Source organism: Mobula hypostoma, chromosome 24, assembly GCF_963921235.1.
Source record: "Mobula hypostoma chromosome 24, sMobHyp1.1, whole genome shotgun sequence".
Lineage (NCBI taxonomy): Eukaryota > Metazoa > Chordata > Chondrichthyes > Myliobatiformes > Myliobatidae > Mobula > Mobula hypostoma.
Genome location: NC_086120.1, coordinates 22,770,054 through 22,787,276, shown reverse-complemented (window position 1 = coordinate 22,787,276; position 17,223 = coordinate 22,770,054). Strand labels below are relative to the sequence as shown.

The window sequence follows — 17,223 nt, the reverse complement described above, 5'->3', positions numbered from 1 at the left end:
AGGTCAACTCCTCGAGCTTGCAAATGACGGTAGGCTGAAAAGTATATTTGGCATAACATCTCTGCCGGCATTCCAGATCAAAGTCAAGGCTAAATATCCTGAGATAGCCAAGAAAGCACTGAAAATGTTACTTCCATTTCCAGTATTTTTCTGCGAAGCGGAGTTTTCTGCGATGAATGTAACAAAAACTAAATTGCGGAATAGACTGGACATAGGGAACCCCCTTCGAGTATCGCTGTCTCCCATCACCCCTCAATAGGACCGTCTTGTTGCTGGGAAACAAGCCCAGGGCTCCCACTGATTCAGTGATATTAGTGTGTTGCAGTGATTTTATATGTTCATACGGGGAAAATATGTGCTGTGTGTTTAACATCCAAACGTTACTTAAAATGTTATGATGCTACGGACTTATAAGTGACTTGTATAACCATATAACAATTACAGTACGGAAACAGGCCATCTCGGCCCTTCTAGTCCGTGCTGAACACTACTCTCACCTAGTCCCACTGACCTGCACTCAGCCCATAACCCTCCATTCCTTTCCTGTCCATATACCCATCCAATTTTTCTTTAAATGATAATATCGAACCCGCCTCTACCACTTCTACTGGAAGTTTGTTCAACACTTACTTCAGCTCCCCTGTCCTCCCCTGATAATTGACTTATCATTATATTCATGCGAGGAAAATGTGCACTGTGTGTTTAATATTAAATTCGTTAGATAAAGCCTTTTAGAAAGGAAATTGAGTGTATTAGCCACTTATCACTCATATTCCGGTCGTGATTAACACCCCCCCCCGAACAGAATCGCCAAAAACGATTGGTAGAAAAAAATCAGCACGTACACGCATGCGCACACAGGTGCCCGCGCAAAGCTTCATAGTCATGGTAGTCTTTCTCGGGGTAAACACAACGTATTTGACTGCTACTCTTGTCCGTTGGCAACCCTCCCCCCCCAGGATCGGCTGGTACACAAGAATATCGTCAATATTAAACTGGTCCGCAGTGCATAAAAGGTTGGGGACCCCTGCCCTAATATGAGGAAAGACATTCTTGCTATAGAGGGAGTACAAAGAGGGTTCACCAGATTGATTCCTGGGATGGCAGGACCTTCATATGAAGAAAGACTGGATCGACTAGGCTTATACTCGCTGGAATTTAGAAGATTGAGGGGGGATCTTATTGAAACGTATAAAATTCTGAAGGGATTGGACAGGCTAGATGCAGGAAGATTGTTCCCGATGTTGCGGAAGTCCAGAACGAGGGGTCACAGTTTAAGGATAAAGGGGAAGCCTTTTAGGACTGAGATGCAGAAGAACTTCTTCACACAGAGAGTGGTGAATCTGTGGAATTCTCTGCCACAGGAAACAGTTGAGGCCAGTTCATTGGCTATATTTAAGAGGGGGTTAGATATGGCTCTTGTAGCTAAAGGGATCAGGGAGTATGGAGGGAAGGCTGGTACAGGGTTCTGAGTTGGATGATCAACCATGATCATATTGAATGGCGGTGGAAGCTTGAAGGGCCGAATGGCCTGCTCCTGCACCTATTTTCTATGTTTCTATGTTATCAAACCATTTATTCTAAATCGTTTCGTACTCAGGAGTACTTTAGGACTTGTACTAATGTATTGCATATTAAAATGCTGAATTGATCGTTGCTTTGCAGCTTGAAATCTGGCTATATGCCAGTTGTATCCAGCAACAGGAAGATGTTCATCCACAATTTTAAAGAAAAGGCATGTAATGCTATCTAGAATGGTCTGTCTTACAGATTGTAGACAGCAATACGCAATGAACAGCAGTGTTGTATGGTCAGATAGTTATCCCTTACTTATTTATGCTATGTTTTAAAAAAAAATAGAAAAAGCGGTCATTTCTAGTGATACTGATTCTATTAGCTAAAACAAAATCTATTTTAGTGATTTTGACTGAAGGATAAATATTGGCCAGGACAGGAAAACTTCTCCTTCTCTGTTATATTGTCATGGGAATGGACAAACCCCCCTGATTTATTAACATTTCAGCTGAAAGAAAGTACTTCCAATAGTACAGCATTTCTTCTGTACCACATTGAAATGCCCACACAACTCACAGAACCTCTGGTGCAGTAAAATATCCTCACATTCTTTGTAAGAGTAATATTAAATAGTATTTGATGCTTACTGACCTAATGTTTGTTCAAAGGTAAGTTTTAAGGATCAGCTGAAAACGGGAAAGAGAGGCGGAGATGCGAAACGATTTGGTGGGATGAATTGCAGAGCCTTTTCAGCTATAGATTTAGATTACCAGTGCTGGAGGGGGGTTAAGTTTGGGTGGCTTCGGTTGAACTGGTAAGGTTGGATAAGATTACTGAATGGGCAAAGCTCTGCAGGGCATTTGAAAACAAATGGAGATTTTAATCAAGTTATTCTTGTCTAACTGTCTCACAAACAATCAGTGAACGTAAGTTGTGGATCATTGAGATACCGTGAGTTGGGCCATGACCATCAGGGTTGTGCGTATCCTTAAGTTTATGGAAGGTAGAATGTGGAAGAAATAGTCAAGGCTGGACCTTAGAAATACTTTATTTGATGGAAGCAGTAGTTTGGGATTAGAATTTGGTGACATAAGGGGAGCTGTTCTTCAATCTTGATAATTATTAGGTGCTTGAGTGTATAAAAGTAATGGGTGAATAACTCCCTATATGTAAACTTTGTTGCTTAGTAACTATTCACACCAATGGGACTGCACAGCTTTTGGTTGAATGAGAAGCCTTGGCTGAAAACTCACGTTCACTGGGAAGCATTGACCCATTCCCTCCTGCGTATTTCTCTTGTTCTCTTCACAGCAGATTTCTCAAGACACTGAAATGATACACCAATATGTGTCAAAAAGGTAGTCAATGATAGTCATGGGAGAGTTAACATTCAGGTCAATTGAGAAAATCAGGTTGGCAATGGCTCGCTCTCTCGCTCGCACTCTCGAGTTTGTTGAACACCTATGAGATGGATTATTAGAGCAGTTAGTCGTTGACCCAACTAGGGAATCAGCTATACTGGATTGGGTGTTATCTAATGAAATAGAGGTGATTAGGGAGCTTAAAGTAGAAGAACCCTTAAGAGGCAGTGTTCAAAATATGATGAGAGTTCAATTTGTAATTGGGGGGAAAAAGTAAAGTCTGACATGGCGGTATTTCAGTGGAGTAAAGAAAATTACAGTGGTATGAGAGAGGAGTTGGCCAAAGTAAATTGGAAGGAGATGCTGGTAGGGGTGTCAGCAGAACAACAATGGCATTGATTTCTGGAAAAAATGAGGAAGGTGCAGGATAGATGTATTCCAAAAACGAATAAATACTCAAATGACAAAATAGTACAATTGTGGCTGACAAAGGAAGTCAAAGCTAATGTAAAAGCAAAAGAGAGGGCATACAACAAAGCAAAAATTAGCGGGATGATAGAGGATTGGGAAGCTTTTAAAACCCTACAGAGAGCAACTAAAAGAATCATTAGGGGGGAAAAGATGAAGTATGAAAGCAAGCTAGCAAACAATATCAAAGTGGATAGTAAAAGCTTTTTCAAGTATGTAAAAAATAAAAGAGAGATGAGAGTGGATATAGGACCGCTAGAAAATGAAGCCAGAGAAATAATAACAGGGGACAAGGAGATAGCAGATGAACTAAATGAGTATTTTGCATCAGTCTTCACTGTGGAGGACACTAACAGTGTGCCAGATTTTGAAGGGTGTGAGGAAAGAGAAGTGAGTGCAGTTACTATTACAAGGGAGAAGGTTTTCAAAAAGTTGAAAGACCTAAAGGTACATAAGTCACCCAGACCAGATGACCTGCACCCTAGGGTTCTAAAAGAGGTAATGGTAGAGATTACGGAAGCATTAGTAGTGATCTTTCAATGATCATTGGACTCTGGCATTGTGCCAGAGGACTGGAAAATTGTAAATGTTACTACAACCTTTAAGAAAGGAGGAAGGCAGCAGAAGGAAGTTTTAGACCAGTTACCCTGACCTCAGTGGTTGGGAAGATGTTGGAGTTAATTGTTAAGGATGAGGAGATGGAGTACTTGGTGACACGGGACAAGGTAGGACAAAGTCAACATGGTTTCCTTAAGGGAAAATCCTGCCTGACGAACCTGTTGGAATTCTTTCAGGAGATTAAAAGTAGGATAGATAAAGGGGATGCAGTGGATGTTGTATATTTGGACTTTCAGAAGGCCTTTGACAAGGTGCCACACATGAGGCTGCTTAGCAAGTTAAGAGCCCATGGTATTACAGGAAAGTTACTAACATGGTTAGAGCATTGGCTGATTAGTAGGAGGCAGCGAGTGGGAATAAAAGATGCCATTTGGCTGCCAGTGATTAGTGGTGTTCCGCAGAGGCCGGTGTTGTGACTGCTTTTTGTGCTGTATATCAATGATTTTGATGATGGAATTGATGGCTTTGTAGTTTGCAGATGATATGGAGATTGGTGGAGGGGCAGGCACTGTTGAGGAAACAGACTGCAGAAGGACTTAAAACAGATTAGGAGAATGGCCAAGAAATTGACAAATGAAATATAATGTTGGAAAATACATGGCCATGCACTTTGGTAGTAAAAATAAATGTGCAGACTATTTTCTGAATGGGGGAAAAAGTCCAAAATTCTGAGATGCAAAGGGATTTGGGCGTCCTTGTGCAGAACACCATAAAGGTTAGCTTGCAGGTTGAGTTGGTGGTGAGGAAGGCAAATACAGTGTTAACCTTCATTTCAAGAGGTCTAGAATACAGGAGCAGGGATGTAATGCTGAGGCTTTATAACGCACTGGTGAGGCCTCACCTTGAGTATTGTGAACAGTTTTGTGCTGCTCATCTAAGAAAAAGTGTACTGGCTTTGGAGAGGGTTGAGAGGAGGTTCACAAGGATGATGCCAGGAATGAAAGGGTTACCGTACGAGGAATGTTTGATAGCTCAGAGTCTATACTCACTGTAATTTAGAAGGATGAGGGGATTCCAACTGAAACCTTCTAAATGTTGAAAGGTCTAGACAGAGTAGATCTGGAAAGGATGTTTCCCATGGTGGAGAAGTCTAGGACAAGAGATCACAACCTCAGATTAGAGGGGTGTCCACTTAAAACAGAGATGCGGAGAAATTTCTTTAGCCAACGGGTGGTGAATTTGTGGAATTTGTTACCCTAGGCAGCTGTGGAGGCCAGGTCATTGGGTGTATTTAGGGCAGAGCCTGGTAGGTTCTTGATTGGTCACAACATCAGAAGTTACAGGGGGAAGGCCGGGGAGTGGGGCTGAGGCGGGGGGGGGGGGTGGTGGTTAAGGATCAGCCATGATTCAATGGCGGAGCAGACTCAATGGGCCAAATGGCCTAATTCTGCTCCTATGTCTTATGGACTTGTACTTTGTCCGCAAAATTCTCTAATGAACCAACATCACAATCCTATCCCAGGCTGGCATCATCATTATTGAGAATCTAGTTAGGAGTCATTCAGTTGCATTGTGGGAGGGGGGACGTGACATCAAGCTATTGAGCTCTTTGGGAAGAAATAAGCAGATGGATAGGGGTAAAGATTCAAGGATGTGCTCAGAGCTTTCTTAAAGAATGCCCCATCGTCATCTAACACTCGCGAATCTTTACCCATGACTGTTCAAAATGGAAAAGTGGTAGCATTGGAAATCTTTCTTTTATGCATTGTGAGCACACAGAATTCTTGTCTAAACCACTGGAGGAACATGCTGCACTCAAACTTTGGCCTACCTGCTACACAAAACACCTCCTGCACCATCTGTCCTGTATTGGCATCATGGACCATCTCAGAGCTAGAATGAAAGCAAGCCATCCTCATTAAGATGGCTTAAAATGGGATTAAGAATGTAGATTGTTCCAGGAACTTCTCAGTGAATTGCAAAGAAATCTTGATTAGTTAGGGAGATGGTCTGAGGAACTGCAGATGGATTTCAATTTGTATAAGTGTGAGGTGATGCATTTTAGACAGTCAAACTGGGGATAGGACTTGTGCAGTGAATGGCAGAGCACTGGCGAGTGTTGTGGAACAGGAGGACCCAGGAGTACAAGCGCAAGTTTGCTGAAAGTGGTTGTGCAAATGACTATGATGAAGGTGTTTAGTGTGTTGGCCTTCAATCAGGGCATTGAATTTAGGAATAGGGACATTATTGTACGTTGCAGTTGTAAAAGTCATTGCTGAAGCCACACTTAGAATATTGTGACCAAAACTGTACACCCTGTTATAGGAAAGACAATGTTAAATTGGAGAGGATGCAGAATAGATGAGTGAGAATGGTACCTGGACTAGAGGGCCTGACTGGCCATGCTAGATCTTTATTTTCTGGAGAATGATGGGTGACTTAGTCCTCAGGGGATTTAATGTGTTGTAGATAGTAATAATTGTATTTTAATTTGAAACTGTAAATAGTTTGTGAAGCCCTGATTATTGTATAAAGTATTACAGGGTTGTAATGGTCATTGAGTAAACTTCTGTAAAGAAAAAGAAAGGTGATTTCATAGAAGTACATAAAATAGATACTTCTTCAACAAACTGTTTAAAATTTACGTTTCTGTACTGCTACTGCCTGACTGCCACTTCAAACCTGCTAGTGAAAAAGGCAATCTGTATGCTGGAATCCATTTCTTTATCTTCGATCATAGAAATAACAATTCAGGAGATGATTTTTCTTCTGACTAATCATGACCAATTGTACAGAAATCTAATGAGTGGTGTTAGGTGGATGGCTTTTAATTTGGTCAAGTAGAGTAATTTTTTCGACTAGTGTTAAGTCTTTTCATGGTATCTTGGCAAGCGTCTGAATTTTTAAAAGTCAAATAAAATACAAAATTATCAAAATTTACTGCCTTTTGAATTGGCGGCCATACCCAAATGGGTAACATCACACAAGCACACACAACTGAAAATATATATATTCTTCTGAAAGTTATTTTTTCAGAGAGCTTATAAACAATTTATGAACTTAGAATGGATAAGGATGAACTTGTGAATTCATTCTATTCTTAGAGACTGGTGCGGTAACTTTACACTCATTCAGATGATCTGTTTTTTTTTGAACAGTTGAAAGCAGCTTCAGGTTTTTCACATTCTTTGGCACATGTACCAACCAATCAGTGTGGTATAGGCTCTTTGTTTGTCTACTTAGTTCTTTGGGATCCAAGTTTTATATAACTAGCTTAATAACAGATTTACTCATATTACTGATCTTTTCCTTGCCCTTGGATATGGAATACTTTTCAAACCTTTAATCAATGATATTCAATGATCCTGTCATACATGATTAAGTAAGGAAGTTTTTGCAGAAGTTGAAGGAAAAGTGATCCTAAATGTAGAACTATCAAAATATGCAATGTCAGTGCTCTTTTGGTTTTTATTATATTATATTTCATTCACTTGCCTCTTTTTCAGTGTCGCCTTGACACTACTTCAGGCTCAATGTAAATAAACTTGTTCTTATTATGTAGTTTTTTTTTTACTCCAGTCAATTTTTTAAGTGTTGGCAGTTAGTCAGATGGGCTTAGATGTACATGCAGATCAACAAGATCTATGTGTTCATCTGTTTACTTGTTTAGTAATTTCTGAATTCAAGAGAGAATTGTCTGATGTCTCTCCTGGAACACTGCCTGTGTGGATATCAAATAAAGACCAGGTCAGGCTCAGGAGTACTATTCTCACTCCTACTTTCACTCTGCCTTGAATTTCCACATTCTATCATGAATTTCTGCACCCCATCTTCCAATAGTTGGGCATTTTACCAGCAGTATTTTAATAAGATCTGTAAATGACAAATAATATGCCCCACTCAAGAATGCATATTTGAAACTTATTTAAAATAAAGTTTGATTATGTAGAATTATACACATCAGCTTGTGCCTTATTTTCACATTGCCATCTGTTATGGCATGTTATACGGTATATGAATAGTAACATTTTTTGACATTTACAATTATTAAAACGTTTCCTATAATTGTGTTTATAGGAAAAAATTGAACCAATGACCTCGCCTACACCGCCATCAAACAAGGTAATGAATTGATTTGACTTTATTTCTTACATCCTTCATATACATGAGTAAAAATCCATCTAAATGTGCAATTTATAGTAATTTATAATAAATAGTATGTACAACAGGACAGTCAATATAACATAGAAATACAAGCGTATCAGCATGAATTAAACACTGATGGCTTGGTGGAAGAAGCTGTCCTGGAGCCTCTTGGTCCTGGCTTTTATGCTGCAGTACCGTTTCCCAGATGGTGGCTGCTGGAACAGTTTGTGGTTGGGGTGACTTGGGTCCCCAATGATCCTTCAGGCCCTTTTTATACACCTGTCTTTGTAAATGTCCTGAATAGTGGGAAGTTCGCATCTCCAGATGTGCTGGGCTGTCTACACCACTCTCTGCAGAGTCCTACGATTGAGGGAAGTACAGTTCCCATACCAGGCAGTGACGCAGCCAGTCAGGATGCTCTCAATTGTGCCCCTGTAGAAAGTTCTTAGGATTTGGGGGCCCATACCAAACTTCTTCAACCGTCTGAGGTCAAAGAGGTACTGTTGTGCCTTTTTCACCACACAGCTGGTGTGTACAGACCACGTGAGATCCTCGGTGATGTGTATGCCAAGGAACTTGAAGCTGTTCACCCTCTCAACCCCAGATCCATTGATGTCAATAGGGGTTAGCCTGTCTCCGTTCCTCCTGTAGTCCACAACCAGCTCCTTTGTTTTTGTGACGTTGAGGGAGATGTCATTTTCTTGACACTGCTATGTCAGGGTGATAACTTCTTCTCTGTAGTCTGCCTCATTATTATTTGAGATTAGGCCAATCAGTGTAGTATCGTCAGCAAATTTAATTAGCAGTTTGGAGCTGTGGGTGGCAACACAGTCATGGGTATACAGAGAGTAAAGGAGGGGGCTTAGGACACAGCCCTGAGGGGCTCCCTGTGATGAGGGTCAGAGGGGCAGATGTGAGGGAGCCGACTCTTGCCACCTGCTGACGATCTGACAGGAAGTCCAGGATCCAGCTACATAAGGATAAATTACATGAACTTTTTAAGACATCAGGATTGGTAAATTGAAACCAGAGGCAAGAGAGAATTCAGCATAAGTTATTGTAATGCATTATAGAGTTGAGGATTGGTTCTTAAGAAAATGCAAGCTAACATGTTCTAGCAGAATAGAAATTGACAAGTATTGCTTAAGTAATGGTAAAACCTGTGAAACAGGAAATTTCACATTGCTTATACTTAAAATTCAAACTTGCTCTCCTGAGGCACTTGGTCTTCAATCCCTCATCCATCTTTTTAAAAATCCAGAGGTTGCTGTGTGGAACCACCTTTCCAATGTTCTTAGGATTTTTCTGGCATTAAACCACTTTTGTCCCAGTATTTATCCATGTTAAAGTCATCCCTTTATTTTTTTTAACCCCCTTGTTTATTGTTAATACTTCACAAATTTATCTACTGTTAGATAAAGTTACTGTTCATATATTTTAATTTGATGTATCATTACATTGATCATGAAATGCTGCTTTTTCCCCTCAGGTTTTTTTTAAATTTGCCTTGCCACGTCTTCCTTTACCTAATGTGATTTCACTGATCTGATACTCCATAGATAATAAGCAGTTGCTCAGGGGACAGACTAAGTTTCATGCCAAAATACTAGCTACACAGAACAAGTCACATATTTATTGAACAACTTCATCTCATTTTCAGCTATTGCTGAAGGATGGTGTAACTAAATTGTTGCACAGATTTTAGCTTCAGCTTGTTTGTGCCTCAAGATTCATAACAGTATGTGAAGTTTCTTACCAAAGTATTCTCCATATCCCATAGGAATACAGGGATGCGTTGATTAAGATTTCCTTAGAAACAGTCAAAAAAATGTAATTAAAATACTATCATGGCTTTCTAGCTATGATCCATTTTCTATTTTATTAATCTCTATTTGCTTATCAGTAAGATATTTATAGAAGCAAGAAGCTATTTCTCCCATCTAGTTTATTTAATCATGTCAGAGCATTCAACAAATTGCAGAGATTTTGCCTTAATTATAAGCACAAGGTCTGTTGTTTCGGCCAGTTCTCAATGATGTTGACATCATCTGTACCCTGTATTTTCAGTCATATGTAGTTTCTCAGAAGGCAGTTTTGTCAAAATCCCTTTTAAAAAAAGCACCACTGTTGATCACCTAAAACAAAACGAAAAACTGCCAGAAGTTTGCACAGTGCAGTGTATTTTCTCTGCTGTCATTCTTTCAATGATTTTCAGTGTTTTATACCATCACACTGATTTTTTTTTTAGTGTGATGGTATACTGACCAATACTAAACTAGGCATGACAACCGGCCTCAGAGTACTGAAATATTACGTTTATCCAGTTATGTTATATGGTTCAGAATGTTGGACAATATCTAATAACATGAGGAAACGAATTGAAGCAGCAGAGATGTGGTTTTTGAGGAGGATGCAAAGAATATCATGGACGAAACGAATATCTAACAGAGCAAACACAAAAAGAGAAATAATGTATGAGATCATGAAAAGGCAACGTAACTTCATTGGACATGGGATTGGGAAAGAGGAGTTAGAATGCATGGTAATTATGGGAAAGATTGAAGGGAAGAAAGCAAGAGGAAGACAAAGACAAATGATGATGGAGACAGCAGCCAGAGAACTGGAAATGAATACCAATGAATTGATCCACTTGACCTGAAACAGGAGTGTGTGGGCCACGGCAGTCAAAGCTCAAACTGGGCACGGCACCTGATGCTGATGATGATGATACCTTCACTCATGTTGTCAGATATGAATGATTTGATAAATTACCTGTCGTGATCAGATTTGTCTCATTCTTTATAATAACTTTTGCACTGTATCTGCTCTTAATTTCATGGTAAGCACCCTGTGAAGGAATAGGGAATTGGAGAAATCCACAAGAAACCTTTGGTGTTTAGTTGTGACCTCTGTGAAATGGAGCGTGGGGTGTATTCCTTGAAAACAGCCCATTTCATAATTTTCTCCAACATAAGGCTGTGATGTCTGCAAGCACCAAAAAGCATAATTTGGAAAAAAATATTTTGTTGATTTAATTAGTTATGTTCCATGAGAGCAAATTTTATTCTTTGCATCAAGTTTTTGGATAGCGATTTGTGAATTCGTAAGGATGAATTTCTGTTGATATATACTAAAGGTTGCCCTCAAAAGTAGCTGTGAACATTTAATGACCTTGCTGTTATTTCTCAATGTAAGGTCAGAGACTCAAAGCCCTCAAGATTTTGAATACTTTTAAATATATCTAAATAACCATCATTTCATTTTGCACCTTAGATCTTCAATTTTAGTTGATGATTGGGCACATAAATTATTGTATGTCTTTCAGTTACTTTGCCCTGTTTTTTGGTGTGTAACAGGAAAAATACATAGCCAGGAGCATTTGAAATTAATAATATCTTTTAATGTATTTTAGAGGCCTGTGGATGCCTCCAACCCTGAAGATGCAGAAGGTAAATGTTCTGTTAAGTTCATCTTTAAACACTGAATCCTTTGCTGAGGGATGTGCATATTTAGTTGTCACCTTTGAAAGACATGCCCCTGTCAGACAGCATCTGTGGCAACTGCAGTCAACAATTTGGATGAAATTTCTATTTGAATGTTGACTGCAACTTCAATTTTTTTTCCACAGATGTCATCTGATCTATTGAGCATTTACAGTTGTCCATTTTGTATTTTATTTCTAACCATCTAGTTTCGGTTTTGTGCATTAAAACTTTTCAAAGTCAATATTGGAATACTTTCTATGGAATGCTGTATATAAATGCAAACTGAGGCAATTGTAGTTGATTGGAAATTGTTAATGTTATTAAAGTTATACAACTATCTCTTGTGTAATTTAATGGCTGGTTATAGTTAAAAATTAAAAGCATCTTAAGTATTACGTTTTAAGTTTTTGCTATAAAAACTTAACCTGAACTCTAAAGCATATTTGTATTTGCTTGTGTACTGCAGCATCACTGCAGCTTATTAAGAATGCATTTAAACAGAATATAGAAATGCTTTATTGCATTTCCTGCCTATGTTATAAATTGTTGTCAGTGCAAAACAACTGAATAATTTTTTGGCCAGAATAACTGCAGTTATTTTTGTAATAGCTTAACATTTGATTGATACTTAATAAAATGACCAATATTTTATCAGTGCAATTTATTTATTCAGATTCTGATGGAGACGACGGTAATTACCCCCCACCTGTTAAAAGAGAGAGATCATCGTCTTTCACACAAGTGTTCCCACCTTCCCAACCAGGTAAGTCCTTTACACTTAAATGACAAACATTTAAACTTTGTGTTTTTGTCATATTGGTTATTTATTACCTCAATTATGAAGTGTATGCATTTGATTATCTTGCTGTTGATTTAAAAAAAACATTTTTTCTTGTATTAGGAGAGAGAGAAAGGGAACTTTAGAATATGCTGATAGAGAAGGAATTGTCTGTGAGAAAATTGTTGATATACCAGTGAAAAGCAATGAGGAATATGTACTTACAGCTATATGCTTTTGCTTTACAAAGCTTAAAGTTTGAGCTTTTCTTGTGTCATACTCACCTCAGTACTTGCTGCTAATTTAGATGTGTGACTTCATAAAGGAAAAAGGAGCAGTCTATTGGTATCTTATCTGCAATATTTTTTAATCCACAGTTCTTGGTGTACATTTTTTAAACTGTAATTGACTTGAATAGAGCAGCACACACAAAATGCTGCCTGATGAAGGGTCTCAGCCCGAAATGTTGACTGTTTATTTATTTCCCTAGATGCTGCCAGACCTGCTGAGTTCCTCCAGCATTTTTGTATGTGTTGCTCTGGATTTCCAGCATCTGTAGAATCTCTTGTGTATTTGACCTGAATAATCATTTTTTTTGGTCTGACTACACATATGCACATAAACTAGAACAAATCCAGTCTGTCCAATTACTGCATCATTAGCAAACAATGGAAGATGCCAGCTTCTGTGTTATCAAATGGCATATTCATTGAAGCTCAGCTTAATACCGCCAAAAACCCCAACATTCCAAATATCCTGGTTGTCTTGATCAAATCAAAGATAAAAGACCTGAATTCCAGAGATGAGGTGAAATTGTCCTTGACATCAATGTAGATTAAAACAATAGTTATATCCAGAAAAATTATTAGAATTGGAATCTCTAATACACGGCAGAAATGTGGCAGATATTCAGGGAATATTTGCATGGAGTTCTGCATAGGTATTTTCCATTGAGGTGGGGAAAGGATGATAGAGTTAAAGAACCGTGTGTGCAAAGTTTGTAGAAAATTTCCCTGTTCCAGGGAAGGTGGGACCTGTTCTGACAGAACAGGTTGCACCTGGACTAGAGGGGGACTAACATCCTTGCGGGAAGGTTTGCTAGTGCTGCTCTGGGGAGGGTTTAAACTAGATTTGCAGGGGGTGGGGAACCAGAGTGTTAGAGCAGATAGTGAGGTGGAGGAGGATAAAGGTCGTGCGAGAACTGCAAGTATAGTGCATGGAGTAAAGCTAGATCTAAAATATAAGGAGGCTTTGAGGAAAGAGAAGCAGAATAAAGGGTGTAAAGGTAGTAAGGTAGAAGGGCTAAAGTGCATGTACTTCAATGCAAGAAGCATCAGGAACAAAGGCGATGAACTGAGAGCTTGGATACATACATGGAATTATGATGTAGTGGCCATTACAGAGACTTGGCTGGCACCAGGGCAGGAATGGATTCTCAATATTCCTGGATTTCCGTGCTTTAAAAGGGATAGAGAGGGAGGAAAAGGGGAGGAGAGGTGACATTACTGGTCAAGGATACTATTACAGCTACAGAAAGGGTGGGTAATGTAGCAGGATCCTCTTTTGAATCAGTATGGGTGGAAGTCAGGAACAGGAAGGGAGCAGTTACTCTATTGGGAGTTTTCTATAGGCCCCCTGGTAGCAGCAGAGATACCGGGAAGCAGATTGGGAGGCAGATTTTGGAAAGGTGCAAAAATAACAGGGTTGTTATCATGGGTGACTTTAACTTCCCCAATATTGATTGGCACCTGTTTGTTCCAATGGTTTAGATGGGGCACAGTTTGTTAAGTGTGTCCAGGACAGATGCCTGTCACAATATGTTGACAGGCCGACTGGGGGAATGCCGTACTACATCTAGTACTAGGTAATGAACTGTGTCAGGTCACATATCTCTCAGTGGGTGAGCACCTGGGGGACAGTGACTACCACTCCCTGGCCTTCAGCATTATCAAGGAAAAGGATAGAATCAGAGGGGACAGGAAAATTTTTAATTGGGGAAGGGCAAATTAGTGGCTATAAGGCTAGGAACTTGTAGGTGTGAATTGGGATGATGTTTTTGCAGGGAAATGTTCTATGGACATGTGGTCGATGTTTAGAGATCTCTTGCAGGATGTTAGGGATAAATTTGTCCCGGTGAGGAAGATAAAGAATGGTAGGGTGAAGGAACCATGGGTGACAAGTGAGGTGGAAAATCTAGTTGGGAAGAAGGCAGCATACATGAGGTTTAGGAAGCAAGGATCAGACGGGTGTATTGAGGAAAATAGGGTAGTAAGAAAGCTCTAAGGGGCTGAGGAGAGCAAGAAGGGGGCATGAGAAGCCCTTGGCAAGTAGGGTAAAGGAAAACCCCAAGGCATTCTTCAGTTATGTAAAGAACAAAAGGGTGACAGGAGTGAAGGTAGGACCGATTAGAGATAAAGGTGGGAGGATGTGCCTGAAGACTGTGGAAGTGAGCGAGGTCCTCAATGAATACCTCTCTTCGGTATTCACCAATGAGAGGGAACTTGATGACGATGAGGACAATATCAGTGAGGTTGATGTTCAGGAGCATGTTGATATTAAGGGAGAAGAGGTGTTAAAATACATTAGGACGGATAAGTCCCCAGGGCCTGACGGAATATTCCCTAGGCTGCTCCACGAGGTGAAGGAAGAGATTGCTGAGCCTCTGGCTAGGATCTTTATGTCATCGTTGTCCACGGGAATGGTACTGGAGGATTGGAGGGAGGTGAATGTTGTCCCTTTGTTCAAAAAAGGTAGTAAGGATAGTCCGGGTTATTATAGACCAGTGAGCCTTACGCCTGTGATGGGAAAGCTGTTGGAAAAGATTCTTAGAGATAGGATCTATGGGCATTTAGAGAATCATGGTCTGATCAGGGACAATCAGCATGGCTTTGTGAAGGGCAGATCATGTCTAACAAGCCTGATAGAGTTCTTTGAGGAGGTGACCAGGCATATAGATGAGGGTAGTGCAGTGGATGTGATCTACATGGATTTTAGTAAGGCATTTGACAAGGTTCCACATGGTAGGCTTATTCAGAAAGTCAGAAGGCATGGGATCCAGGGAAGCTTGGCCAGGTGGATTCAGAATTGGCTTGCTTGCAGAAGGCAGAGGGTCGTGGTGGAGGGAGTATATTTGGATTGGAGGATTGTGACTAGTGGTGTCCCACAAGGATATGTTCTGGGACCTCTATTTTTCTTAATTTTTATTAACGACCTGGATGTGGGGGTAGAAGGGTGGGTTGGCAAGTTTGCAGACGACACAAAGGTTGGTGCTGTTTTGCGTAGTGTAGACGATTGTCAAAGATTGCAGAGAGAAATTGATAAGATGCAGAAGTGGGCTGAGAAGTGGCAGATGGAGTTCAACCCGGAGAAGTGTGAGGTGGAACACTTTGGAAGGACAAACTCCAAGGCAGAGTGGAAAGTAAATGGCAAGGTACTTGGTAGTGTGGAGGAGCAGAGGGATCTGGGGGTACATGTCCACAGATCCCTGAAAGTTGCCTCACAGGTAGATAGGGTAGTTAAGAAAGCTTATGGGGAGGGATAGAGTTTAAGAGTCACGAGGTAATGATGCAGCTCTATAAAACTCTGGTTACGCCACACTATAGGAAGGATGTGGAAGCATTGGAAAGGGTACAGAGGAGATTTACCAGGATGCTGCCTGGTTTAGAGAGTATGGATTATGATCAGAGATTAAGGGAGCTAGGGCTTTACTCTTTGGAGAGAAGGAGGATGAGAGGAGACATGATAGAGGTATACAAGATATTAAGAGGAATAGATAGAGTGGACAGCCAGCGCCTCTTCCCCAGGGCACCACTGCTCAGTACAAGAGGACAGGGCTTTAAGGTAAGGGGTGGGAAGTTCAAGGGAGATATTAGAGTAAGGTTTTTTACTCAGAGAGTGGTTGGTGCATGGAATGCACTGCCTGAGTCAGTGGTGGAAGCAGGTACACTAGTGAAATTTAAGAGACTACTAGACAGGTATATGGAGGAATTTAAGGTGGGAGGTTATATGGGAAGCAGGGTTTAAGGGTCAGCTCAACATTGTGGGCCGAAGGGCCTCTACTGTGCTGTACTATTCTATGTTCTATGTTAAAATCTAGTTAAGAAGAAAAGCTTACAAAAGGTTCAAGAAACTAGCTACTGTTAGAGCTCCAGAAAATCACAAAGTTGCTAGGAAGGAGTTTAAGAATGGAATTAGAAGAGCCAGAAGGGGCCATGAGAAGCCCTTGGTGAGCAGGATTAAGGAAAACCCTAAGGCATTCTACAAGTAGGTGAAGAACAAGAGGATGAGCTGCATGAGAATAGGACCAATCGGGTGTGATAGTGGAAACGTGTGCATGGAGCCAGAGGAGGTAACGGAAGTACTTAATGAAAACTTTGCTTCAGTATTCACCAGGGAAAAAGACCTGGGCAATTGTGGGGATGATTTGCAGCGGACTGAATACTTGAGCATATAGGCATTAAGAAAGAAGATGTGCTGGAGCTTTTGAAAAGCATTAAGTTAGATAAGTCACTGGAACCAGATGAGATATACCCCAGACTACTGTAGGAAATGAGGGAGGAGATTGCTGAGCCGCTTGCAATGATCTTTGCGTCATCAATAGGGACGGGAGAAGTACGGAGGATTGGAGGATTGCAAATGTTGTTCCCTTGTTCAAGAAAGGGAGTAGAGATAACCCAGGAAATTATAGACCAGTGAGTCTGATTTCCGTGGTGGGCAAGTTGTTGAAGAAGATCCTGAGGCAGGATTTATGGGCATTTGGAGAGACATGATCTGATTAAAGATAGTCAGCATGGCTTTGTCGAAGGCAGGTCGTGCCTTACGAGCCTGATTGAATTCTGTGAGGATGTAACAAAACACGTTGAAGGTAGAGCAGTGAATGTAGTGTATGTGGATTTCAGTAAGGCATTTGATA

The 17,223-nt window shown here is 40.4% G+C and overlaps 1 protein-coding gene across 3 annotated transcripts in view; it reads left to right on the top strand.

The window, feature by feature from the left end:
- Positions 1-17,223, top strand: part of ranbp3b (RAN binding protein 3b) — a 134,400-nt gene that overhangs the window by 25,474 nt on the left and 91,703 nt on the right. For all 3 annotated transcript variants that reach the window (XM_063032521.1, XM_063032522.1, XM_063032519.1), the window contains exons 3-5: positions 7,980-8,024; positions 11,461-11,497; positions 12,207-12,296. In XM_063032521.1, the coding sequence (XP_062888591.1) occupies positions 7,980-8,024; positions 11,461-11,497; positions 12,207-12,296 (172 nt within the window). The remainder of the gene's footprint in view (positions 1-7,979; positions 8,025-11,460; positions 11,498-12,206; positions 12,297-17,223) is intronic.